Raw genomic sequence first — 25,891 nt, 5'->3', positions numbered from 1 at the left:
GGAAGCTTTGACCACGCATTTGCGTGAATAGCTAGGGGCAGAATGAAATCCGGGCTCTGGTCGCGGCAAAACGGCAGCTCGAGAACCCGGGCATACTGGGAACACAACACCGTGTTTACAGCGTTCGAGGCGGGGGGCGCGCTGATCACGGCGGGCGGCCTGACCGCGCTCAGCTTTTTTATGGCAGATTGTGCAGAAAAAGCGAGCGGGGGAGATCCCGTAGGAATCGGTGTGTCTGTGAGAAAATGTGGGCGCGGGGCTGCGGGCACATTTATTACACTGAAAACACTGTCGTTCATGGCCGACTGAATGTGTGTTGGTTTCGTTTTTACAGAAACCAAGGGACACGCAGCATGTAGTGTGAGCGGGCATGGTGACATGGGCTTACTACATTGTTTGCACAATTGACCTGAGTCGATTTAATTTGTGCTAGCCCTGCACCGTGGCGGGCTGTGTCTGGGTGTGGGAATGGGCACTGGGTGGGCATTCTTACAACACTCATAACACCATCGGCCGTGGCCGGATTGTTTGTGCGAGCCCTGCATTTTTGCGGGCTGTGTTTGTGTGTAGAAATGAGCCCTGGGTTGTAGGCATTTTCAATACACTCATAACACCATCGGCCGGAATACCAGAAAATACACCATTTATGTGATTTATCTGGGTCGCCGTGGGAACAGCATTTGTGTGCAGGCAAGCGGGCATGGTACTGGCTTGCTTACTGCAAAATACACTGGAACAGTCACATTTTCTGGAACTGAACGAGCGAAAATTTCAGTGGAAGTCTGGCCACGGCGAGACTGAAACACCGTCGATTTCCTAGGAGGCTAGGAAGACTTGTGTTGGTTTCGTTTTACAGAAACCGTGGTAGTGTTTGTGGGCACTGGGTTGTGGGCACATTCACTACATTTAATGCACAATTGACATGCGTCGATTTCATTTGTGCGAGCCCTGTACCGTGGCGGGCTGTGTTTGTGTGTAGAAATGAACACTGGGCTGTGAGCATTTTATTACACTTATAACACCATCGGCTGTGGCCGGAAAACCAGAAATACAATGATTACATGATTTTTCTGGGTCGCCATGGAAACGGCCTTTATGTGCAGGCAAGCGGGCCGTGGTACCAGCTTGTTTACTGCAAAATACACTGGAACAGTCGCATTTTCTGGAACTGAACGAGCGAAAAGTTTCGGTGGAAGTCTGGCCGCGGCGAGACTACATTTTTATCTGCTGCGAGAGCCGGGATCGAACACGGGTCTCTCGCGTGAAAGCTTCAGGTTCCGCCACTGGGCCACAGGGAGATCTACACTAGCGTAAGCAGATAAGAGAGCGTCATCACAGTTTTGTGTGTGTCGGCGTTTGTATGCAGGTGTGCGTGTTATACAACAGGCTCATTGCTGCAATAATGACATTTTCAGCCGCTCAAACTAGGAGCTGAGAAATGTTTGAGAAATGGAGATTAATCCGGCCTCGGCGGGGACTAAAACACACTCTTTTCTCATTTGCCGGTGACGCACGCCCATGGGGGGCGGGGTAGATTTCTTATAACGCAAAGAAAGCTAGCCGCGGTTTTTAGGGCTCGCGGTCTTGATGCTGGCCCGTTACCTTGACGACTCGCGGACAGAAGGCGGAGGTCCACAGAGCTCGCCTGTTGCGTGGCGGTTGCGCGGGCGCCTCCCAATCGAGGCCGATGCTTTCCACGGTCTGAGAGAGCAGACGCATCAGCTCAGTCTCAATGCCGGCTCTCTTACCAGTGGTCTGGCGGGAAACGCTAGCGGAGGGGAGATCCACGGAGCTCGCCCAATCCTCACTATCGGATGCCAGAAGAGAACACGCCTCGGTGGGTTCGTCAAACTCGTGGATGGACGCGGCGGCAGGTGGCGGCCGTTGTCCGTCAGTGAGCGACTCGAGCGAAGCCGGCGAAGCTGGCGGGCGAACCGGCGAGCTTTGGCGGGCTGGAGAAAGCTCGGGAGCGCGCTGGGCGCGGCGCGGCACCACGGCGGGCTGCGGTGAAGGCTCGGAGAATGATGCCAGGCGAGTCCTCAGAGTCACCATGGGCAAAAGCTCGCAATGAGGGCATCCGCCGTCAGCGAGCGCGAGAGCCGCGTGATCCTCACCCAGGCAGGAAACACAGATGACGTGCCGGTCTCCATCGCTGAGCGGGGCGCGGCACGAGCCACAGGAAGGCATCTTTAAAAAGACGCAGCTCTTTTGTGAGAGAAGTGTGAGTCGCGTCAAGTAAGCGAGCAAACACTCTCAACAGAGTAAATACACACAGAGTATGAAAGGATATAGAACGCCGGAAAGCGCAGCAGGTACGGCAGTTGAAGGCGGCGAGGCCAGCGACTCCAGAGCTCGTCCCGCTGAAAGGCTTGCTTCGACGGCGCGGCTTCTCACTCCGGATCCAGCGATGCGTGTGCTTCGCTGAAGAGGTAAAAATCAGCTTGTATCAGCCTAACGAGCATATTTATAGGGTGAGACCACGCCCCTTCTGGCGGGACGTGATGATATGGGCGCGAATTGCCCCCATTGGTCATTACGTCACGCAGAGTCTCTCTCGATAGGCTGCTGCATTTGCTGCAGAGCAACCAATAGGCGCGCGAGCTGTTTCGCCTATGTCTGCTTGCTGCTGCAAAGCGTTTTACATTAATAAAAAATTAAGGATAATTTTTGGCTTCAATATCTCGCGGAAAAGAGTTTTTCCCCTAGCGTAAGCTATTACGCAGTACGAGAGATACTCTCGTAAGAGAACACCACCCCCGCAGAAGAAGATCAACGCCTACTTCAACACGAACGGTTTAGCCCCGCCCATCGATTCGCGCATTACACGAAACTCATTATAATATGCAAAACTGTTATCCACTCACAGCAGTGGGCGTTTACTTCCAAGTCTTCAATGCGAGACGCCCATAAAAACCAAGCGTTTTTGAGCTAGGCTCAAAACTAGGGTAGAAAATAGCCTATTACTTATTCATTTTGATGTTTTTGAATGTAAAAACCAAGCGAACGTCATAAGTTGACCTCAGACAACAATATAAAACAATTTAAAAAGCCAGTTCATGACCCCTTTAAGTACACTTATGTGGCCTTTTATTTCAATAATCCTATATTATCTGCAAGTACAGTTTTTTTTCACATTCAATATTAAAAATTAAGCACACTTTCTTCCTCAATGGATATTAATTATTAAGTGGACTTAATAAAAAAAATATTAGAAACAGTTACTGTATGATATGACCTCTTTAAAACGACATACTGAAGATGCAACTATGATTCTTTCACAGATTTGATCTACGTGGTGTGGCTGTTCTTTGTGACGTTTGCGTGGAACTGGAATGTTTGGCTGATCCCTGTGCGCTGCACTTTCCCGTATCAGAACTCTGAGAACGTTCACTGGTGGCTGCTGATGGACTACCTCTGTGACGCCATTTACATTCTTGACATCGTGGTCTTTCAGCCCAGACTGCAGTTTGTGAGAGGAGGGGACATTGTGGTGAGCAAGAGTTTTGAACAGCATATCTATTGTTTTCTATGAAAGCTTGTTTCCGCCACGGAATAAATAAAAAAAGTTAAAAAGGTAATTGCGACTTTTTATCTCACAGTTCTGCCTTTTTTTCCTCGCAATTGTGAGTTTAGAGTATATCTCACAATTCTTAAAAAATTTCTCAGAGTTGCGAGTTTATATCTCGCAATTCGAACTTTATAGTTGCGAGTTTAAACCTTACATCTGAATATCTGGGGGAAAAAATGCTGTCTATAAACTGCAATTTCAAGTTATAAAAATAGAATTGCAAAAAAAAAATCAGAATTGTGAGCTGACATTTTTCACACAAAAAAAAAACTTGTTTAACTTAAAAATAAAAAATAAAAATCTATGGTATACCTCAAGGATCCGTTCTTGGTCCACTTCTATTTCTAATCTAAATGCTTCCTCTTGGTCAGATCATCCAGTGTCATGGTCTTCATTTCCATGGTTACTCTGATGATACACCAAATCTATCTTATCTTTCAGCCTAATACTGCTTCCCCTTTCCCTTCCATCACTTCCTGTCTACTAGATCTCAAAGTGTGGTCAAAACTTCTTAAAACTGAATACTGACAAAACAGAAATCCTGTTAGTAGGCCCTTAAATCCCTAAATACCACCGACCTTATTTTACTCATAAATTAATAAAAAAAAAAAAAAGCTTTATTAAAACTTGAGGGAACCTCTGGCAAATTCTGAGAAATAAAGTCAGAATCGTGAGGGGTTTTTTTCTCAGTCGTTTCTCAGGGAGTTATATCTCACAATTCTGAGAAATAAAGTCAGAATTGCGGGATATAAACTCGAAATTCTGAGGAAATAGTCAGTATTGCGAGATATTAACTCACAATTGCAAGAAATGATCATCTTTATTTTATTCAGTGGCGTAAGCTTCCATAGTTTAATGATTTCAACCGAACTAATTTCTTTTTGATAATTGTTTTGCTTGAAATTGTTCTTGCTCTGGGTTTTTTTTAAATAAACGTCACTAGGTTTAATATTTTGTTGTCTAATGCAATGACATTCATAGGCCACTGTTTCCTTTGCTTTGTTGATGTTTGCCTGTTTTATGTTTTGTCTTTCTAAGTGTGACAAAAAAGACATGAGAGAGAACTACTTGCAAACAGAGCGATTTAAGGTAAAACTCTTTATTTTCTACTAAATCTATGCATTGACACTGAACAAATAACTTCAGTGTGTTATTAAAACAGCATCCTAACCTTCAGTGCATGCTGGATGTTTCAGATGGATGTGATCAGTCTCTTTCCACTGGATGTCCTGTACGTCTTCACGGGAGTCAAATCACTCTTGCGGTTTCCTCGCCTTCTAAAGGTAAAAGAAAAACATGCCGTCCATAATCTCTTCCCACTGTCACACACAACCCTATACTTACACTTATTCTGTGTCCATTTTGCAGTACAATGCATTCTTTGAGTTTAATGATCGTCTGGAGGCTGTGATGAGCAAAGCATACATTTACAGGTACGACCAGACGCCACAGCTAGAGGTCACCATAACACAAAGCGAATACCTTTTAAATAATGAAGATTTTATTATCACTGCTGTGTGATTCCAGGGTGATCCGTACGAGTGCGTACCTGCTGTACTCTCTGCACTGTAATGCCTGTATTTTCTATTGGGGATCTGACTATGAAGGACTGGGTTCTACTAAATGGGTCTATAATGGCAAAGGAAACAGGTGACCTCATCCATCTCAATGCTTTACTGAGTGGTGTGTTGTGCACAGTGTAGATAATGTAAAATAACGAGTCGGTGTTTGTGTCCCACAGTTATATTCGCTGCTACTACTTTGCTGTGAAGACTCTGATCACCATCGGGGGTTTGCCTGATCCCACCACTGTCTTTGAAATCGTCTTTCAACTGGTCAACTACTTCGTGGGAGTCTTTGCTTTCTCCATCATGATCGGTCAGGTGGGAGACATACATGACAGAACTTCTGGGTGAATCTCACTCGTTGTCAAAAACATGTCAAGGTCATATTTGTCACGGTGGCTGTAATGATGCGCACAATGAAGGAGAAGAGAAACAAAAATAGTCTTTTATCAATAAATCCACAACAACAAGAAAACTCTGGAGATAGCTGGAGAAACAGTAAACTAAACACAACCACTTCTTCTCACACAATACCAGACAGTGAAACAGGAAGCGGAGGGCGTATAAACACAGAGGATGATTGACTGAAACCGAACAGGTGTTGACTAATCAAGAACCAGGGATATTAACAAGGAACTAAGGAAAATGGGAACAAAGAAACTAAACAAAAAGCATTCGTGACAATATTTCACTCCAAAGTCAAATTAAGTCGTCACCTTTATTTATATAGCGCTTTTTGCAATACAGATTGTTTCAAAGCAGCTTTACAGTGAAAATAATGCAACAAATTTTGGTTCATTTTTGTAAAAAGTTATTAATTAATTTATATATATACTGTGTATATAGCCACTTTGGAGAAAACAGTGTTGTCATCTTCCAGCTCAGTTCAGTTCACAATATTTCATTCCAAAGTCAAAAGAAAGGACAAAGAAATTATGTTTTTATTCTGCGTAAAGTATATGACTGATTTTAAGACCATAAAGTAAAAATATTTTCATTATTTTCACAATTCGTAAAAAATCTCATTAAATGCATTTTTATACAATTTATACTTCATGTACGATTGCAGATTATTGTATTAGGCTATCTAATCAGCGTTATTATAGTTAACTCCAACTAAAACCATAAAAAAAACTTTCGATACTTGGATAAAATGAACTTTAACTGAAATAAAATAAACCATTAAAATTAAATTTCAGACAATTGCCAAGGCAGCATTTCTCATTTCCATTTAGTTAAATTGATGTACTAAAATATCTAAAACTGAAATAAAAATTAATAAAACTATAACAGTATTACACAAAACGAATTAAAATAACAAAAACACACAACAAAATTGAAAATAAAACTTAATACAACTAAAAGGAAAACAGTGAATATAAAGACAAAAATAATTATTAAATTATTAATACTAAAATAATCTAAGGAGAAAAAAATGAATCGTCCATATTATTTGACTAATTATTATTTGTCTTCATGCTAATTTTAAGCTGAAATACATCCTAGACATGTTTTTGTGAAATCCACCTTCTAGTTTAATATGGCTATTTTTCATATCATCAACAGAAAACTTAAAATAAAAAAAAACATCAAATCTCTGTGTTGTGTGTGTATTCACAGATGAGAGATGTAGTCGGAGCCGCCACTGCAGGTGAGGCGTACTACAGAAGCTGTGTGGACAGCACCGTCAAATACATGAGCTCCTACAAGATCCCCCGCGAGGTCCAGAACCGAGTGAAGACCTGGTACGACTACACCTGGAAGTCGCAAGGCATGCTGGGTAAGCAGAATCCGATTGCACTGGACCTTTAAATGTGTCAAGTATGTTTTGGCTGTGTTTTATGATCCGTTTGTCTTCAGATGAACAAGAGTTACTTGTACAGCTTCCAGATAAGATGCGTCTGGACATCGCGGCAGACGTAAACTACAGCATTGTCAGTAAAGTGGCGCTCTTTCAGGTGAGTATCTATTACCTCATTCACTCTAATCTTTCTTTCATGAACACACACAGAGAATGACAAAGTCTGATTCAGCACCGCTAGAAAAACAGATTATTCCTGTTTAAAGTGGTCAAGCTGGTTTGTTGCTGGTCCATAGTGGTCTACTAGCTCTAACCAGCTTGACCAAGATGACTACTAGGTTGAAGCTACACCGACTGGTTGTCCAGCCGACTAACCATGTACACCAGCTTGGTCCAGCTAATGACCATAAATGACTAAATACAAATGTACCAGATTTTAGCTGGGTTTTTTTAAGCAGGGGCCATAGACCTACATTCAACTTGAAATCTAATTCACCCAATTTACTAGTGTTGTAAATCAGATCTCAATACAATCTGACATTTATTCTCTTAGCCAGCCATACGATATTTTATCAAAACATCCTTTGATACGATTACGATTCGATTATATTCAGGGGCCTGCGATCAGTAGGGGTGTAACGATATTTGAACCGAACCGAAAAACCGCGATACACCACCCACGATACGTATCGCGATACTCTCATGGCGAACCGAACACGCCCCGCCCCCTGCTGCCCCGCCCAGCCCCGGCTCATTGCACCTCATGCGTTATGTGTACACAACGAATACAGGGCTGTTGCCTAACCACCATTAACCACATATAATCGCAATAAGCTCAGTGTTTTGTTACTTTTGATAATAAGCAAGGTGTAATCTTTCAAATTATGTCTATTTGATCACGAAATGCAAACAATAAATGCCGTTTTGGCGCTCTTAGATGTGGCGTGACAGATATCATTGTATGCATGCGGCAGCGCGGAGCGCGATCATCTCTTCCTCAGTTACAGAATAAACATGAATGGACACCCGAAGGTATGTTGAAAGATACAGTATACTTACTGAAAGGCATCATAACTCGTGTAAACACTCAATCAGTGTTTCAACAGCGGAAATACGTCAATAAAACGCTTAGTTTTTCACATAGCTTTATATTTACCTCAGGCAAGTCATTCAGTGTCCACAGCTTGCTGGTTTGCTAACTCTTTCACTAAATAAATGCTATATATTAGCCTATATATTATATTTTACTTAACCTGTTTATGATATCTTGATTATTTAATGTATGTTTAAAATAGTTGTCATGAAAATAACAGCAACTGTGTAAATTATTATATAACAATAACAAATTAGAGTAAAAACATGTTAATGCAAAAATTGCCTTATGTGCAGTTTACATGTTTTCATACAATTTGTTATTTGAGTGTTGATTATTATTATATCATTTAGGCTAAAAGTAGGCTCTGTTGTTAAGCTTTAATGTTATAGTAATGTGCAAGTAAGGGCTGTAGTTTACAGCATTAGCAGATCATTTTGTTATCCTTGAGAAACGTTTACTTGTAATTGAATTAATTTAAAGACAAGGACACAATTTGTTCATTAAAGCACTGTTTAATAAAAAATAAAAGCAATTTTAGCTTTCTAACCCCCCCCCCCCCCCCCCCCCCCACCCCACCCCACCGAAATGAACAGAACCGAACCGAGACCTCAAAACCGTGGGACGAACCGAACCGTCAGGTTTGTGTATCGTTACACCCCTAGCGATCAGTATTACAATATTATGTGCCTATTTTAAACAACTGGTTACATTTGAATTAACTTACAAATGCATCCAAAATAACATGAACATTTAACTGAATACTGTATCCAAATAGGGATATCCACAACAAAGAATACACTATAGTTTTTAAAATTATATAAAATAATATAGAAAAATAAATAATGAATGCATTGCGTCAATTCATCATATCGTTAGTCATTTGATTGCTGCAACGATCCATATCTACATATTGTTAAACCCATCTATATAAATGTATATAGATCTATGTATATAGATCACCTCTACTATTACTTTCTTAATACACACAAGCTAACAATATATGTTCTAAGAACATTTAGCTAACGTTCGCATTAAGTTATGAAAATGTTATTTCTGAATGTTCTCTGAACGTTCAAAATGTCCAGATTTTTAAATGTTTCAAAAACGTTTAACTTCATTATGCGAACATTAAGGGAATATTCAGTTTAATAATTTAGAAAATATTATAGGAATGTTACTTTTGAATGCTTTCTGAACATTCTGAAAAAAGTAGAAACATTTATATAAATGTTAGACGAACCTCCAACTAAAGCGGTTCAGAAAAAAAAATATATATATTTATATATATATATATATATATATATATATATATATATGCTGTATGTATTTGAGCTAAAATGTTTAGAACATTATTAAATGCCATATAACTCTGAACGAATGTTCTATTAACGTTACTAGAAGAGCTTGTTTATAACTTTGAGAGAACCGTGCCAAATTTCTGAGAACGTACCCTGTCCTTGTACACATTTTACCATTCAATTTTTTTTTTATCTTTTTAGATAAAATGTAAAATGATTTTTTATCAAATGTAATAACTTGCTCCACCTCTGAAACTCCTCCTCTCCAAACATCTGTTATATAGAGATCACTTCTCACCATCCAATCAGTTCCCAATGGATTAACTCATTTTGTTTCTCATTGACCGGGTTGTGAAAGCTGTTGTTAATATTAAAGTCTTTGACTCCTGTTCATTCCAGGGATGTGACAGACAGATGATATTTGACATGCTCAACAGGCTGAAATCTGTGGTGTACCTTCCTGGAGATTTTGTTTGTAAAAAAGTAAGTAATACGGCACTTTTCTTCTTTCTTTTTTCACTGTGCTGTATATGTGCTTTGCTACTGGCTTACAAAAACATTTTAAAACCTAAAATATCTCAGTATATGGCCATATATTTGATGGTTGTCTTAGTAAAGGTCACATCAAACAGCCACCATGAAAGAGCCTTTTATCTAGCGTTTTGAACTGACTCTTGTTCGCTCGGCTCTGGTGGTCAGGGTGAGATCGGTCGAGAGATGTACATCATCAAAGCTGGAGAAGTGCAGGTGGTTGGAGGGCCTGATGGGATCACGGTGTTTGTGACTCTGAGAGCTGGCTCTGTGTTCGGGGAAATTAGGTGAGTAATGATCATTATTGGAGACCGTTTACACCTCTTGTGAGACCGTTTTTGCACTGATCAGGTCAGTTTATATTTTTGACAACTGATTAAAATCATATGTGACTTCATGGGAAGGAATACTGTGTCGTACAATGCAATTTGCCCATCCATGTTAAAGGTGTCAGGGATGAACGAGACAGATGCAATCGCCAATGCAGTAAGGTGAATTTATTAGATATACACTAGTGTGAACAGCAGGCAAAGCCAGTTAAACACTGGTACAGAGAATCGTGGGTATCCAGGCGACAACCAGAGCCGCAAACAGAGAGTCCATAAACAACATCTGAATTTGTCAGAGTAGCAATCATCCACACTGGACCAGGACTGAGGAACAACTGGAGAGCTGGAACACAATGCACGGAAAACACCAAACTTCTGACAACACAGAACAGAAAAGGCACAGGTTAAGTAGAGTCGTGCTAATGAGGAGCAGGTGATACAGATGACTCAGTCAGCACACAAAGAGAGAGAGAGAGAGAGAGAGAGAGAGAGAGAGAGAGAGAGAGAGAGAGAGAGAGAGAGAGAGAGAGAGAGAGAGAGAGAGAGAGAGAGAGAGAGAGAGAGAGAGAGAGAGAGAGAGAGAGAGAGAGAGAGAGAGAGAGAGAGAGAGAGAGAGAGAGAGAGAGAGAGAGAGAGCAAAAAATAAGTCTGTGAACCTGAAAACCGTAACAAAAGGTAGTTCACTCAAACCTGCCGTATGTGTAATTTAAATGTTTACAACTGTGTTTGATTATTATATCTAAAGATTTATAGCAGTTTTAGTTTTTTCAACAAAATCAGTGAACATTTTGAATTTTGTTATTTTGTTGAATTTGACACTGTTTTAACTTAAAGCAGGGGTAGGCAAGTTCGGTCCTAGAGAGCCGCTGTCCTGCAGAGTTTGGCTCCAACACTTGAAAAAAAACCTCTCCTGCCTATTGCCTTAGGCCCTGTCCACACGGACACGGGTATTTTTATAACCGTGACTTTTTTTACGCGGTTCGGCCGTTCGTCCACACGAAACCGCACTGAAACCGAACATTTTTGAAAATCCCTGCCAGGGTGAGAATTTTCAGAAACGCCGGTTACAGTGTTGTCGTGTAGACAGTGAAACAGGGGTTTTTGCCTTGCCACGTCAGAGTGTGCGCCGTTATCAGCTGTGTTTGACGCCAGATTTGCGCTTCTGATTGGCCAACGTGGCTTTACAGTTAAGGTTTATATCGCCGCCTACTGGCGTGGCATGCTCTTGACCGCGCTTGATAGCGTGTTTTTGCGTTTTCATGTAGACGGAGACCGAGCATGTGTGGACGGGATTTTTTTTTTAAACGCTGTAGGAAAAACCCCGGTTATAAAAATACCCGTGTCCGTGTGGAAGGCCTTAGTAATCCTGAAGATATTGATTAGCTTGTTCAGGTGTGTTTGATTAGGGTTGGAACTAAATTCTGCAGGACAACGGCTCTCTAGGACCGAACTTGCCTACCCCTGACTTAAAGGGATAGTTCCCCCAACACTGGAAATTTTGTCGTTAATTTCTCACCCTCATGTCGTTCCAAACCCGTACGACTTTTATTCATCTTTAAAACACAAATGAAGATATTTTTTATGAAATCTGAGAGCTTTCTGTTCCTCCATTGACAGCTACGCAACTACCGCTTTGATGCTTCAAAAAGTTCATAGAGATTGTTAAACTAATTCATATGAATTGAGCGGTTTAGTCCAAATTTTCTAAAGAAACTCGATTGCTTTATATTTTGAATAGATTGAATTTAGGCTTTTATTCACATATAAACATTCAACTCACACATCAGTTGTGGTAAACGGAAGTTCAAGCAAGTTCGCTTGACATGCGAGAACCAATGAGGTTCATTCTCGTTTTACACATCACTTTTGAGCTTCTGCAAGAACCAATGAGGTTCATTCTCGCGTTACGCAGCAAGTTTGAGCTTCAGCAAGAACCGCACGGCAAGCAGGTTCAGTTGAGCTTCGGTTCGCTGATCAATTTTTAAATGTGAATAAAAGCCTAAATTAAATCTGTTCATCATATAAAGTGATCGAGTGTCTTTAGAAAATTTGGACTAAACCGCTAAATCCATATGAATGAGTTTTACGATCTCTTGATGAACTTTTTGAAGCGTCAAAGTCTCAGTTGTGTAGCTGTCAATGGAGGGACAGAAAGCTCTCCGATTTCATAAAAAATATCTTCATTTGTGTTCTATAGATGAACGAAAGTCTTACGGGTTTGGAACGACATGAGGGAGAGTAAATAATGACAGAATTTTCATTTTTGGGTGAACTATCACTTTTACCTTTTATATTATAGTAACGTACCAACTGACAGTGTTACCTAGTTTACAGCTTTAGATTTAGATTAGATTAGAAAGAATAGATGTTGAATTAAAATGAAATCCGAATGCAAACAAATCAAGAGCTTGTGATTCGTAATCAAATCACAAAATCTGTATCAATACCCAGCCCTATAATGGAACCACGCAGTGTAACAATGTGTTTTCTGTGAAAAGCCAAACAGACTGTTTTTTGTGTGTGTCCACTCCATCAGTTTGCTGGCGGGTGGTGGTGGGAACCGACGAACCGCTAACGTAAAGGCCCATGGTTTTGCTAACCTCTTCATCTTGGATAAGAAGGACCTGGCAGACATCTTAGTACACTATCCCGAGTCCCAGAAGCTACTGCGCAAGAAGGCCAAGTGAGGGGATCAGATCTCAAACCTCAACCAAGAGCCCCGGCAATCCTCACACACACACACACACTTCACCCAGCGCAGTGGTCTGAGCCATTTACACCTCTGTATCACACTCACAGATCTCCTAGTGCCTTGTTTGCTAAATATCGTCTGTTTTTCTCCTCATACTGCGTCTCTTTCTCTCTGCGTCCTTCTCCTACCCTCATTTCTCTTTAATGGAAGGAGGGATTAGTGTTTGATTTTGTTAGTTTGGAGGTTATTGAGATAATGAAAAAAGCATGATCCGTTGAGTCACATGATCTGTTCACCCGTGGGACCAATTTACTGTGCATGTGTGTTGAATGATGTTATGTAAATGCTTGAGATCATCAAACCTTATGGAGCACCACTTCCTGTTACAGTCTCAGCGATGCACATGCTAGTTTACAACTCAACGAATGGCCATCCCAATGAGTTTGTCTCCCTCCATAGGAAAATGTTGACGAAAGATAAGAAGCCTACAGATGAGAAGGTTAAGGAGACGGGTGAGGTCATCACTGAGCGGCCAGAGACACCCAAACTCTACAAGGCTGCCCTGGAGCTTGCCAAAGGACAAACATTTGCCAAGCTGAAGGAGTCATATAAGGGAGCAACTCTAGAGGTATTTACACCCTCTGTTTAGACGCTTTAGGACAAAAACATACTCTGAAGCCAGACAACAGCTCTGGTTGTAACAACTAAAAATATTGTCCTTCACCATAAACCTAAAATCAGATGTTTACCTGTTTACTCCTGGTATTAAGATGCGCTTTGGTCGATCGGCTCACAAGTAGATGAGGGAGACACATTCCCGTTTACACCTAGTGTTCTAATCCGTCTCTTTTGTCCACTTTCAACCACTTCTGTCCTGATTTCTTCAAGGGGAGGTCTATGGGCGGGTAAATGTATGGGTTTTTGTACATACGAAGAGCTGCAGCTTTCGTTTAGGCTCTGATGGCCACAAGACCGCGCATCTACGCGAGCATCTACACTACGAAAGCAATCTGGACGAATGCGTTTTTCACTACCTCTGGAAATGGTCAAAAGTAGACAAGCTTTATTTAGAGCATACAAATAGTATCACTTAATTTAATTTGATTAGTTACGTATAAACCAATAACCGTGGCTCTTTATAATTGCTAATGAAAGTGCTCTGCTCTCATCCAGGTTAAGTTCTTCATCAATGTAGATTGCAGCCCCATCTGTTGTGTAAAAAATAATCACTACATAATTGCTTTTTGTGTTGTTTTGAACGTGCTATAAAACGGGCACATTTCCGTGGACAACTCTAGTCTGGGACAGGACGCCAAAAACCAGGGCTGTGTCCGAAATCGCATACTCTCTTGATTAGGTACTAATTTTGAATAAGAAGTTACTTCATGACCGCTAAAAAACTATGCTCTATACCAGGGTTCCTCAAACTCGGTCCTGGATGGCCACTGTCCTGCAGAGTTTAGCTCCAACCCTGATCAAACACACCTACCTGTGAGTTTCTAGTAATCTTGAAGACATTGATTAGCTTGCTCAGGTGTGTTTGATCAGGGTTGGAGCTGAACTCTGCAGGAAAGTGACCCTCCAGGACCGAGTTTGAGAAACCCTGCTCTATACGTTGCCCTAATATGTTGCCCTTATCACGTGACCATCCATGGTCAGGCCCCATGGTCAGTGTCCATCGCACACTTCAGAATCTCACCAGAAGAAGTAGGGCATCCGGGTTCTTTTTGCCTACTCTTTTAAGAGTACTGTGAATTCAGACATATTTCTTTTTGTCACGTACTGTTTTTCGCCTACTATATAGTAGGGAAGTATGTGATTTCCATGCCAGCCAGGACTGTCCCCAGGAAAAATGGGAAAGTCTGGTTACCTTACGGTAGAAGAAGATGTTTTATTCTAATGCACGCTAGAGCGCCCCCTTGCAGCAGCACAGAGAAAGCAAAATTTTTGAACACAATAAATCAAGCTTGTGTATAATATAGAAGCCGGAAACGTCCTTAGTCATCTTTATTTCCCATAACCCTCCATTTGAATCTACTGTCATTACAAAAATTAACTATTGGTACAGCCCAGCTTGTTGATATTTGACCTGTCATGCCCCTCACTTCTTTTGTCTATCCTCTCTTTCTCTCTCAGCCGTCCACTCCTGGCTCCGGCATGACCTCCACAGGTCCAGTGCCCCCTCCCTCCCCAATGCACCGACGCTCGCCCGTTCCCCGGCCTCGCATGCAGGATGATGATGACATGGTATCAGAGACCACTGACAGCACCATGATCATCCGCATGACTCCCCGCGTTGAGGGAGAGGAGATCCTCACCGTGGAGGTCGGTCCTGCAGAGGGGGTGGAAGGGGAGGAAGAGCTGAGCAAAACTGAAGACAAGTGAGAGAAAAGAAGAGGGCAAGGACAGAGGAGAGTAGGGATAGGGTAGAAAGCCTGAAGAAAAGCCCAGTGCACACAACCCTTGTCATGCTTTCTTTATTATTGTGTTGGTGAAATTCCTACACAACAAGGTCATGCCAAACATGTTTTCAAGACTCTGGTAGAACCCTTTGGAGAACCTCTTGGTAGGTACCTTTTCAAGAAGGACAGTTCCCTGAGGAACCCATACGTTCCTGCTATAACTCTAAGGGTTCTTCTAGTAACCTCATCATATGACAAAGGTTTTGAGGCATTTGAAACATATTGAAGCCGATACATGATATCTGAAGCACTTCCATTTGCATAGAGGTTCTCGAGAGGTGAAAAATATAAAACATTTATAACCACACTACTGTATTATATTATTATATGAAGGTGAAGTGAGCTTTTGGGGAGTATTCCAGAAAGACGGGTAAACTTACTGTCATATAAATTCAGAACTCTCTGTGTATTAACCCTCACCTTTCTTATTCAGTTATCGCTTCTAAAACTTTGTCCAGGAGTAAGTTCAGTCAATTCAAAGTATGTTCACCAAGGAAATCACAAATAAATGTATCAAAGTCACCAAGGAAATGGATGCTAAGAAGAAGCACGCTTCAGGCTGCGTTCACGCCATGTCGTAATGTGATGTCTATTCGTAGCTGTTCACGTCCTCGGACTATGAATTATGCAACACTATCAACACCTAAATCAGTCTGCAGAGGTGAGCGGTTCTGCAATCATTTTTTATGATTATGTTCTAATCTTTAATCAGTGTTTTTGATACTGTAAACAAGAATTATATTGTTTAATTTATGCTAAATTTATGAATTAAAAAAGAAAGACTGATTGAACAAAAAACAGTGCTTGCAAAGATAATATGGCTGTATGAATTTTTTTATGTTTTGTCATTTTGCTTCCAAATTTGTCCCATATGTATTTTTTAAATGTATGTTTATTTTTGTATATTTTTATATTATAGCATTACATTATATTGAAAACCTTTTGAATGCAGATCCACGATGTGTGAGATGACAATAAAACAGTAAAATTAAATAAAGTAAAATAGAGAATAAAGTTCATAATAAACATTGCTTTATGATATAATAAAAAGAAAATGATGACTATATAATATAATATTGTGTGAAATCTGTCATCTCAACTGAAGCCTCATCAAGTAAGAAACCTCATTCAGTATACCTCTAAAGTAAACTAATCCTGAAAGTTACCTCAGTTTTGGGAACCAAGAGTTGAGGTTATATGTTTACTTATCTGTAAACTTACCCGGGTATGTGACATAACCTGCTTTCTGGAATAACCCCCTGTGGCAAGCAGAGCGGGGCCTAGAGCCGTGGGAACGGAGCAAGGCCGTTGGCGCGAGTGCTATTGAGCGTCACCTGAGCGCCACACCGGTCGCGAATGAGTTCCCACGGCTCTCGGCCCCGCCCTGCTTCCCACACCCACCAACATTACTTAAACTCTCCTCCTCACTGCCATTGGACAGATAATCGAATAGCCCCGCCTCAAAGTCCCAGCATTGGTTGAGGCAGTGTGGGTAATGTTTTGAAAGCTCCACAGTGTTCACATTTGTCAGTTGAATTAACCTGTTTGCTCACCTGTAGCAGTATTCCAGCATGGGAAAATGACACAATCGCCACTTACTTCCCTTTAAGGACTATGATAGATGTTTAGGACTGAAGGGCCATTAGGGTCAGCTGAACTCCCTGTGTAATGGAAAGTAATCTTGACTATTTTCCACAGCACATGCTGCTCTAACTCCAAGACTGCCTGCTGCTCTGCATTTATTCCAACATCCTGTCTGTTATTGCCTTAGCGGATTCCCTCTGTACACAAGCTCTTGTACACACATTTACACAATGACCTTGTACAGTTATTTCTAGTCAAAATATATATGTTAAATGTATAATTCACCAAAAAAAAGACATTCCTGGCATCATACTCAGCCTCATGTCGTTCCAAACATGTTTGACTTTTTTTCTTCTTCTGTGGAACATTAAAGTAGACTAGTTTAAAATACTTGAATATATTAAAACATTAAAATATTTTGAGAAATGGAAATCAGTTTGTTTGTTTTTTCCTTTTTGTTTTGTTTTTACATACAATAGAAGTCAATGGGTGACCACTGTTTGGGTTAGTAAATATTAGTCTATCCCATTAATTTATGTCTAGTGATATTAAATATACACTTTATTAACATTGTATAAGCTGTGGTGTTACAAAGTAATGTTGTGCTACATTGCCAGGTGGGATTTTCATGCTTTCTTGAATTTTCAGCTGAAGCTGAACAAATTTGTTATGGTCTCTCTCTCAAAAGACTTGTGAAAGTCACATGGTGAAAATACCCCGCTGAGATTTCCGTGTGCTTGTACTATGAGTACTAATCGATTATGAATGATTTTTTAGTGTTTCCAGGTCAGTTCATGCTGAACTACTAGTGTGAATGGACACCAAAAGAATCTATAAATGGAAAGTTACAGCATACTTTTAATTGGTATTTGTTGAGAATCCTTCATTTGCGTCTCAGACAGCCCTCATTTCTTTGTTAGAGGTTAGAAGACGAAGAGGCAGGAATTAGGTTGATTGTTGGTAATAGGCTGGTCTATTTTTATACAGAAGCAAGATTGCCTGAGCCCTGTGACGGGACCCACACTAACTACTCTTGCAGTGTAGCTTACTTTTTGGTCCCAGGAGAGGTGGCCAACCCATAAAGATTTTGTCCTGGGAGGACACTGTGAATTTAAACTGATAAAACCTGGATTTATGTGGGAAAAATCAAAAGTGAACTACTGTAAAACAGCTCTAAATGCTCCTGGAAACCCCTTGTCTAAGTCAGACACAGACTGAGACATACACACTGACAGGAAGAGCACAGGAAGAATGAGGATTTTTTCATTGTTCCTTTCTTGCTCTACAAAACCAGATGCAGGAAATATGTAAAGGCGGGAATCTGAGGGACAATCTTGGGTTTGTTAAGTGACTGCTGAACAACTAGGCCTACACTTACAGCATCATGCATTGTCTATAATCTTCTTAAAGCAGATGTAAAAGCACAAGCTGTACTCTTGTCCAGCAATATGCTTCTTTAAAATGTATCCACATGTGTAAAATGCTCTTGATAACATCTTTGAACATATTTGACTTGTAGCTTCTAAATAAAAGATATTTATCCTACCTACAGTGACAGTTCTTTTCTTGGTAGTAGTGTTTATTATTGCAAGTCTTTTTAACATCAGGAGGGCTGCCTGAGAGTTGGAGTTAATGAGGACTGAACAGTGGCCTGGAAACGCGTTCCTTTTTCCTATGAACAGGAGGAGCGAGCGTTTGCGTCACTGCAGTCAGCTGTGCGCGCGCGTCTCGTGCTGCATGTTTCACTCAGGCGTGTTTATCTTCACTTCACGAGACACTACTAAACTTCCAGCTCTTCAGACCGCGAGACTGAACACTGCTTTTTCAACAAGTGGGTAAAAGAGTGGAATAAAACTTGAAGTAAACGGTTTAAGGAGGAAACCAGGGCGGAGGAAGGAGTTTGGCGTGCTGGCCTGAGACGTAAGCACATTCTTTCACTTATACCGCACATGCTTCATACTTTAATGTTATGAGGTATAATAAAGCGACTTTATAAAACAAGTGTAAGACAAATGCAACTGTCGCGGTTATAGCCAATTCAGTTTTTTCGCCAGTGCTGTCAGTCCTGCAAACTCATTTAATAAAGTAGGCTAAATATAAGTTGCAGAAGATCCTGAATCATAAACTAAACATCCCGTTTCTCGGTTCAAAATCAAAATATCGGCTTGCGTTTTGTCGAAAGAGCGGTATCTTCTCGAGACTGTTATTGTTATACCTCTGTGCAAGCCTTCAATTATAAACTACACTGTGTTTTCATCAAACAACTGTTTTAACTGGTAAATTACGGTTGGTATTTTGGGTGTATCAAAGTCCGGGTGTGCCCGGTACAAATTACTTCGGATGTTCACAGAACTAGTCATCATGTCAGTTTGGAAAAGTCATATCAGTTGAATAAGTTTAGACTGGCTTATAAAAAACGCCGTGAGAGGTTTCCAGTGCTGCTTTCCCAGATAGCACAAGTACATCTTGGAGATGTCTATTTGATTGACAAGATGTAGGCTATTTTTTTAAGTGTTTGCTCGTCTCGTCTCTATGACGTTTCCTGTTAGATATAGACATTTCGAAGTGTCTTTAATTAAGATGTTTAAGATGTTTTTTCTAAGAAGTTTATCAGATGTTTTTACACAGCAGATGCTTTCCAGATTAACAGATCTTTAGCAGACATCTTACAAAGTCTTTGTTTAGATAGTGACTCAAGTTGTTGATTGAACTTGATCAAGTCGAGTTTGAATGCTGTTCTGGACAGTGCGTTCTGTTTGTAAAAACTATCCAGTTGTTGTCCATTGGACAGTTCTGACATTTACTCACCCTCATGTTAACCATAGTGTCTTCTGATGCCATACAATAGCTTTTTGTGAGAAACAGATCAAAATGTAACTTCTGCACTCATAATCTGACTCCACTTTAACTATTAACTTTAAACTTTTTTTTCCACGCAATTCTGAGAAAAAACTTTAAAGATATAATCATAGACCTAGAATTTCAAGACATTAGCTTCAAATTCTGAGGGGAAAAAACTGAATTGCGAGTTTAAATTTCACACTTCTGAGAAACGTCAGAATTGTGGTCAGATTTCTAAGATAGTCACAAATAAATGTTTTGTTTTATTTTTATTCCATAGCAGAAACAAAAAACAGAATTTGCGAAATGTAAACTCAGAATTCGGAGAAAAGTCAAAATTGCCGCAATTACCATATATTTATTTTTATTATATGGTGGGAACAAGCTTTCATATATGTGGATTGACTCAGTAGATTGAATAATTGTGTGTTATTTTGGGGGGAAAAATGCACAAAACAAGCGCAATGCAACAAAAATAGAATGTTTTTTCACTGTTTTGCACCATGAGTAGTTTTTTTTTTAAGCAAAATGCATCATATTCAGAGACCAATGAAACTATCTATGCTAGAAATGCGTAACTGTCATTACAATGCATTGCAGACCGCACTTTGTCAGTTATAATCCGTATGTTTTTTCCGTGTTTGATGGGGTGTGATACTGAGTGTGTAGACATGTTGGGCCGCTTTGTCCAGTTTGTATTCTATCATTCCCGAATATGCCCTTAAGTACATTCCTTAGTGAAGAGTCAGTGAGAACTCCTCTATGAGAACTATGGCACTGACGCTTTTCTTCCAAGAGTTGTGTGTGTGTGTTGTGGAGAACACACACACTGTCACTTGTTTGCTGTCAAAATGAATGCCTGACTGTCATGTCTTGTTTTCCTCAGGCAAACCAAGCTAGCTTTTTTTGCAGTTCACTTGTGGTGCATCACACATTTTTATATTCCATGCATATTCTATTAATATGGGCTTAAAATGGCATGTATAATAATAAGACAAATGACAAAAATGTTGTTTAAAATTGTTTACTTTTAGATTGAGAATGACACATCATACTTTGGGACACTGCTGTCATTGCTTGACGTCAACTACCAGTTATTATTGCATGATGCTGCATTTAAAATGACAGTTTTTAAGAAAGTAAGGAGTGACATCACTCGTGGTATCACCTTAATTTTGGTCAGTCATATAATTAAGGAATATCCTATGTTACATAGTACCATTTTCTTTTCCCTAATTATACATTACTTCAACTGTGTAAACAGCATAGCTTCCTGAGACACCCTGTCACACCCCTCTGTATACTGGCAATACAAGGAAGACTTCATGTTACATAATTGCAATGAATCACTGTCCTCTATCCAGGAAACCAGCTCAGACCAACAGATGGTGCTGTGCTCCATCTCTCAGCATTTATGGGCATCTTCAATAGGCCAAAGAAACATGCAAAGCTTTTTTTGAGGCTACAGATGTTCTTTATTAGCATTGATGGTTCCATGAAGAACCTGTAACATCCATGGGACTTTTTCAATGCACAAAAGGTTCTTTATTTTGGAAATAGGTTCTTTAGATTATAAAATGTTCTTCACACTAAGAAAAAAATGGTTGTTTTAATAACCGTTCACTTAAACATTCTTTGGGGTAAGTAAGTGAAATAATCAGTTTCGTTGGTCGACTCTAAAACATAAAAAATAATGTTCTTATTTTAGGCATTTGAGTTTTAACAGCCTAAAATATGTGTTGCTCTGTGTTAAGAGCTATTGTTTTATTTTTCCTTTCCTTTGGTATTCTCTGGCAGTCCCTGGGCAGAAGTAAACTTTACTGGGTGCTTCTGTAAAAAGCAATATGTGCAACAGATGTCAGACACCCAGAACATGTCTGGCTCACCACATGCACATGCATATATGCCTGTACGCCTCGGTGGAGACTCTGACTCACTCATGAGGTCAATGCTCATTGGCAGTAGGTTGGGTAAAACCTGTGTTTCCACTGTTTGACTTTTCATAGTTTACACTTAAGGTCCTTTCACACTGGACGCGATTTTGACGCACGAATAATTCGCGCGATAGTTTTAGTTTTTGATCAGCTGTTTGTGTAATGAGTGCTTCCACACCGAACGCGAATGCGCTGCGGCGAAAAAACGACTTTTGTTTTTTTCGCTTCGATGTCGATTTTTTTTACTTTTGCGGCGACAGAAAAGGCTTCAGCCAATCACATACAAGGAAACAAAGGTGAAGCTTGTTGACGCTTTGGCCGCTCTGACGTGGCAGCATTATGTGCGAGTGAAGAGAAGTGTCACAACATGAAATGTAAACTAAAAACAAGCAATACATTAAAACTAGAAACCTTTTATAATGACAGCATTTTTATATTGCCTATTCCGCATCTCAACGCACGCATACCCTATCATTTATGACATGACGGTGTTTCTTACCAGCAAAAGAACGAGGCATGGGATAAAATAGCTGGGATATATAGCTGCTGATGATTTATAATATTTTTGACTAGGAGGGAAATAATTGATGTAGAATATTTTCAACATTCATGGTTGTGTGTTTCATATTATTTTTGCATGCATGTAGGCCACACACCAGAGCATGTGCGTAAATATAGCGGAGCGGGGTGACGCTTAATATGCCTATAAGTTAAAAAACTCAAACATATGTTTCATATATACGTTTAAATAATATAATGATATATTTATTTATTTTTTCATCTATGTTGATAGCTATATGAAAAGGGAACCGCATGAGATGAGTATAAGGATCATAAGATGCCCAATATATCGAAAACATTTAAAATGGGTCAGACATAATTTTGGCCACTTATGAAGTTTTGTTTTGTAGAAAGCCTTTCTTTAAAGTGAATTTAGTTTTGTATAAATTGTGTCTTAATTTTAATCAATGTTTCATCAACAAATTGCCTGGATTAGGAATAAGAAGCAAATATAGTAGACAATAGGACACGGAGGCGCCGGCGCGTGAACTTGAGCGCGTCTCATACCGAAAACTGACAGAAAACACTAGTTTATTAATAAACAATTCAAATGTTTAATGCATAATCCTTACTTTGGACGGTTCTTTGTGGCAAAGTTTTAGCTACTTTACAAGATTAGCATACTCCCCTTCAGACTCTCTGTTCTTTAAGATTGGGTGCACACAAAACCTTTTTTTCTGTCTTTTAAAGAAAACGAAAAGCTCGTCTTCACTGGATGATGATGATGATGAAGTGTCCGTGTTTTCTCAGCTGTCGGCGCGAAAGTTTTGGAATGTTGAAGCTCTGAACGTCGCAAATTCGCGTCGCGGCAGATGTGAATGGTTTTGACGCGAACTATTCGCTTTTCCGTTTCGCTTTTTCGTTACGCGTCCGTTGTGAAAGGGCCTTTATCCTGACTTTTCTGACCTGTGCTGCCAAGACCAGTATCCTCCAAAGAAACAGTTCCTTGAAAATGTATGCATTCAAGCTGTTTCTCCGACAAGAAGATACAAGTTGAGGTATTGCATCATACATTAGTTGACATTAACCCTGTAATTTTGAGGTTTCCCACCCTTTTCTGTTACTCTGTAATTTGCTCCTGAAATAGCACACACTGAGGCCATGGTGTGTCAGCAATGCTAAATTCATCGCCGCGTGGAGACGAGACAATCCGAGAGGTTACAGTCTCTGCTGACTTTCCCTTTCTAAACTCAATGTCTCTTCGCATTAATTGTGAAGGGCTTGAATGAGAGTGGTGGCATCTGTCAGCATTTCCTAATCCCACTGCTCACTTTGCTGAAATATTTCTGTTCTAAGCTGCTTAACCGAGGTGGTCGTGTTCGGCTTAGCCTCTTAACTTGAAGTCGCATACCTGTGTGTTTGCATAGCACCTGCGCACACACACACATACTTTATTATTCATTGATGGATCAAGTTAACAGTGAGATTCCACTGAAAGTTTTGTGCAAATATTTGTCTTTCATGTTTTCTTTGCAGCTGGATCTACAGTTGCACCAAAAAGTATTTGGTTACTTACCAAATTTAAAATACATTGCATATGTAATTTCATTGCATTTGATAGCAAAATATTTAACCAAATTGCATTTATTTAAAAAAGATAACACAAGCATACCTTTTATAAGAAAAACATTTCACAAAAAAAACCTTATTAGGTTTTAATTTGTAATAATAATAAAAAAACTATTGTTCAAAATAAAAACAGAAATGTTGACACTTTCTAGTTGTCAGTTAGTTAATTGTTTATGTGATGGTCTACACATGAACTTGAGGAGAACTGTCTTTATACAACATCAGTTGGGTCAATGTCTATGCAAAAATGACTCAAAGAAAAGTCTGTTCTGAGGAAAGGTCTAGCACTTGGTTTGATATTTCGTAATCTAAATATAATAATTGTTGCATTTTTAAACAAATAAGTAGCCCAAATATGAACATTGACAATTTACTCGCCATCATGATTTTCCAAACCCTTATGATTTACTTGGAACTCAAAAGGAGATATTCTGAAACGTGCACCGGCCTTACTTCTCCATGCAATTGCAATGAATGGAAAGACTAAACCCTTCAAGCGTCAAAAAAGATACGGAGGAAGGAAGGAAATTCATACATGTTTGGAACAACATTATAAAGACTTGTCAAGATGTTTGTTTGTATGGCCTTACACTGATATCTACTTTATTGGATTTGCATTGTTTTATTTTATGCTGAATCATAGCAGCACTAGAGGCTTTGTTCATTGACCTATCATATAATTTCATGTTTATTGCCTTTTATCAGCTAAGCTCACATATCATCACATAACACACACAACAACACGCATAACACCAGTGAATGGAAAAATCCTTTTAAAAGTAGTTTGCATTTGTAATCTTGGAAAGTTGAATCACAACATGACCAATGGGCTCTATGCACGGCGGTATTTCCGGTGAAGGTCTAAGGATGCTGGATTACTTCCGCCGATCGTAGAGTCCAATGCTATACCGAGAATTTATATTGGTTTTTATACTCAATTGCTATACTAAAGAAACGTTAGTCACAAAAACAGACAAAACAGACACTCCTCATTTTGTTTATGCTTCTGTGTTTATTATATTAAATAAACATAACTATATATAAAATTACATCTAAACGTATTAAAGTTTCGTTTCAAAGACGAGAGGACAGTAAATTTTGAAGACTCTGCCATAATCCCGTTTTCCTTGGTTTTTCTCCGCTTTAAATCTCCCCAACCGGAAACGCACGAGCATCCTTGCGTCAAACCCGGAAGTTATGCGTGCATATAGCCCATTTTAAAATAAATAGATTGTAATAATATCTGAGTGAAAATCTCATTCTTCTGGGGGGAAAAAATAACTTTTAGACTTTTGGTAATCTAACTCTGCATAGATATGTTAATATATTGATTGTGAACTAATTATTGTATCATTTCTAATGGAATTGATACAATCCTAATGTACAGTAGTATAGTGATATGGAGGACGCCTCATATAGTTACATTTGCATTGTATTGCATATGTTTGGTGAAGTAAGGTGGCCTGTCAGTGACCTGTTTCGTGCTTTATCAACACTTATTTTTATAAGGCTCTAGTGGTGCCATATTCTTATTGTTTTATTATTATTATTTCCACTGAAGTATATTGCAGTCCTATCTTTAACCCTGATCTGATTGTACCTTTATTTGGTTTGATCACAGACCAATTTCACTTATTGCTCTATTAAAATACTGTATTTGTTTGCAGTCAAATTATTTGCAATGGTTTTTTAGGATTACGTTTTTTAATAAAATGTGTATTGTGCTATTTAGTCTGTTGATCTGTAATTACTGTATTGGTTAATTTGGTTAGAACAAGCATTCTTGTTGTTTGTCCTTGGTCTGACTCTATACAGGCCCCTAAAAAGGGTAATGAACCAGAAGATCTTTTGTTAGTCCGCACTCACACAGTGAAAGTGAGTTTTTTTTCCCTGAAGTTTTACCACAAGGCTGCAGTGATCCGTTATGACCACAAATCAAAATTCAGCCTTCAATATTGACACTGTCAGTTTTCACTGTGAGCCATTCTTTTGGTCGTCCATTTCCATGTTATTTTCTTTTCATTGTCACGCAGCAGAAACATGATGGGAAGTTTGTAAGA

General features: G+C 39.7%; 2 protein-coding genes across 10 annotated transcripts in view; both read left to right on the top strand.

The window, feature by feature from the left end:
- cngb1a (cyclic nucleotide gated channel subunit beta 1a) overlaps positions 1 to 15,413 on the top strand; it is a 50,670-nt gene extending 35,257 nt beyond the window's left edge. For all 9 annotated transcript variants that reach the window (XM_056234275.1, XM_056234278.1, XM_056234277.1 and 6 more), the window contains 13 exons: positions 3,282 to 3,490; positions 4,607 to 4,657; positions 4,765 to 4,851; positions 4,937 to 5,001; positions 5,096 to 5,218; positions 5,310 to 5,451; positions 6,754 to 6,913; positions 6,994 to 7,091; positions 9,728 to 9,811; positions 10,028 to 10,146; positions 12,725 to 12,871; positions 13,340 to 13,508; positions 15,017 to 15,413. In XM_056234275.1, the coding sequence (XP_056090250.1) occupies positions 3,282 to 3,490; positions 4,607 to 4,657; positions 4,765 to 4,851; positions 4,937 to 5,001; positions 5,096 to 5,218; positions 5,310 to 5,451; positions 6,754 to 6,913; positions 6,994 to 7,091; positions 9,728 to 9,811; positions 10,028 to 10,146; positions 12,725 to 12,871; positions 13,340 to 13,508; positions 15,017 to 15,265 (1,703 nt within the window). In that variant the 3' untranslated portion in view covers positions 15,266 to 15,413. The remainder of the gene's footprint in view (positions 1 to 3,281; positions 3,491 to 4,606; positions 4,658 to 4,764; positions 4,852 to 4,936; positions 5,002 to 5,095; positions 5,219 to 5,309; positions 5,452 to 6,753; positions 6,914 to 6,993; positions 7,092 to 9,727; positions 9,812 to 10,027; positions 10,147 to 12,724; positions 12,872 to 13,339; positions 13,509 to 15,016) is intronic.
- Positions 15,414 to 18,649: 3,236 nt separating this feature from the next.
- Positions 18,650 to 25,891, top strand: part of kifc3 (kinesin family member C3) — a 50,748-nt gene continuing 43,506 nt past the window's right edge. The window contains exon 1 of the mRNA XM_056234289.1: positions 18,650 to 18,846. The gene's annotated coding sequence lies outside the window, so the exon portion shown is untranslated. The remainder of the gene's footprint in view (positions 18,847 to 25,891) is intronic.

The sequence above is a fragment of the Rhinichthys klamathensis genome, unplaced genomic scaffold (assembly GCF_029890125.1).
Source record: "Rhinichthys klamathensis goyatoka isolate OS25496 unplaced genomic scaffold, OSU_Roscu_1.1 h1tg000391l_1, whole genome shotgun sequence".
In the NCBI taxonomy this organism is placed as follows: Eukaryota; Metazoa; Chordata; class Actinopteri; order Cypriniformes; family Leuciscidae; genus Rhinichthys; species Rhinichthys klamathensis.
This window is presented reverse-complemented; position numbering and strand designations above follow the sequence as displayed.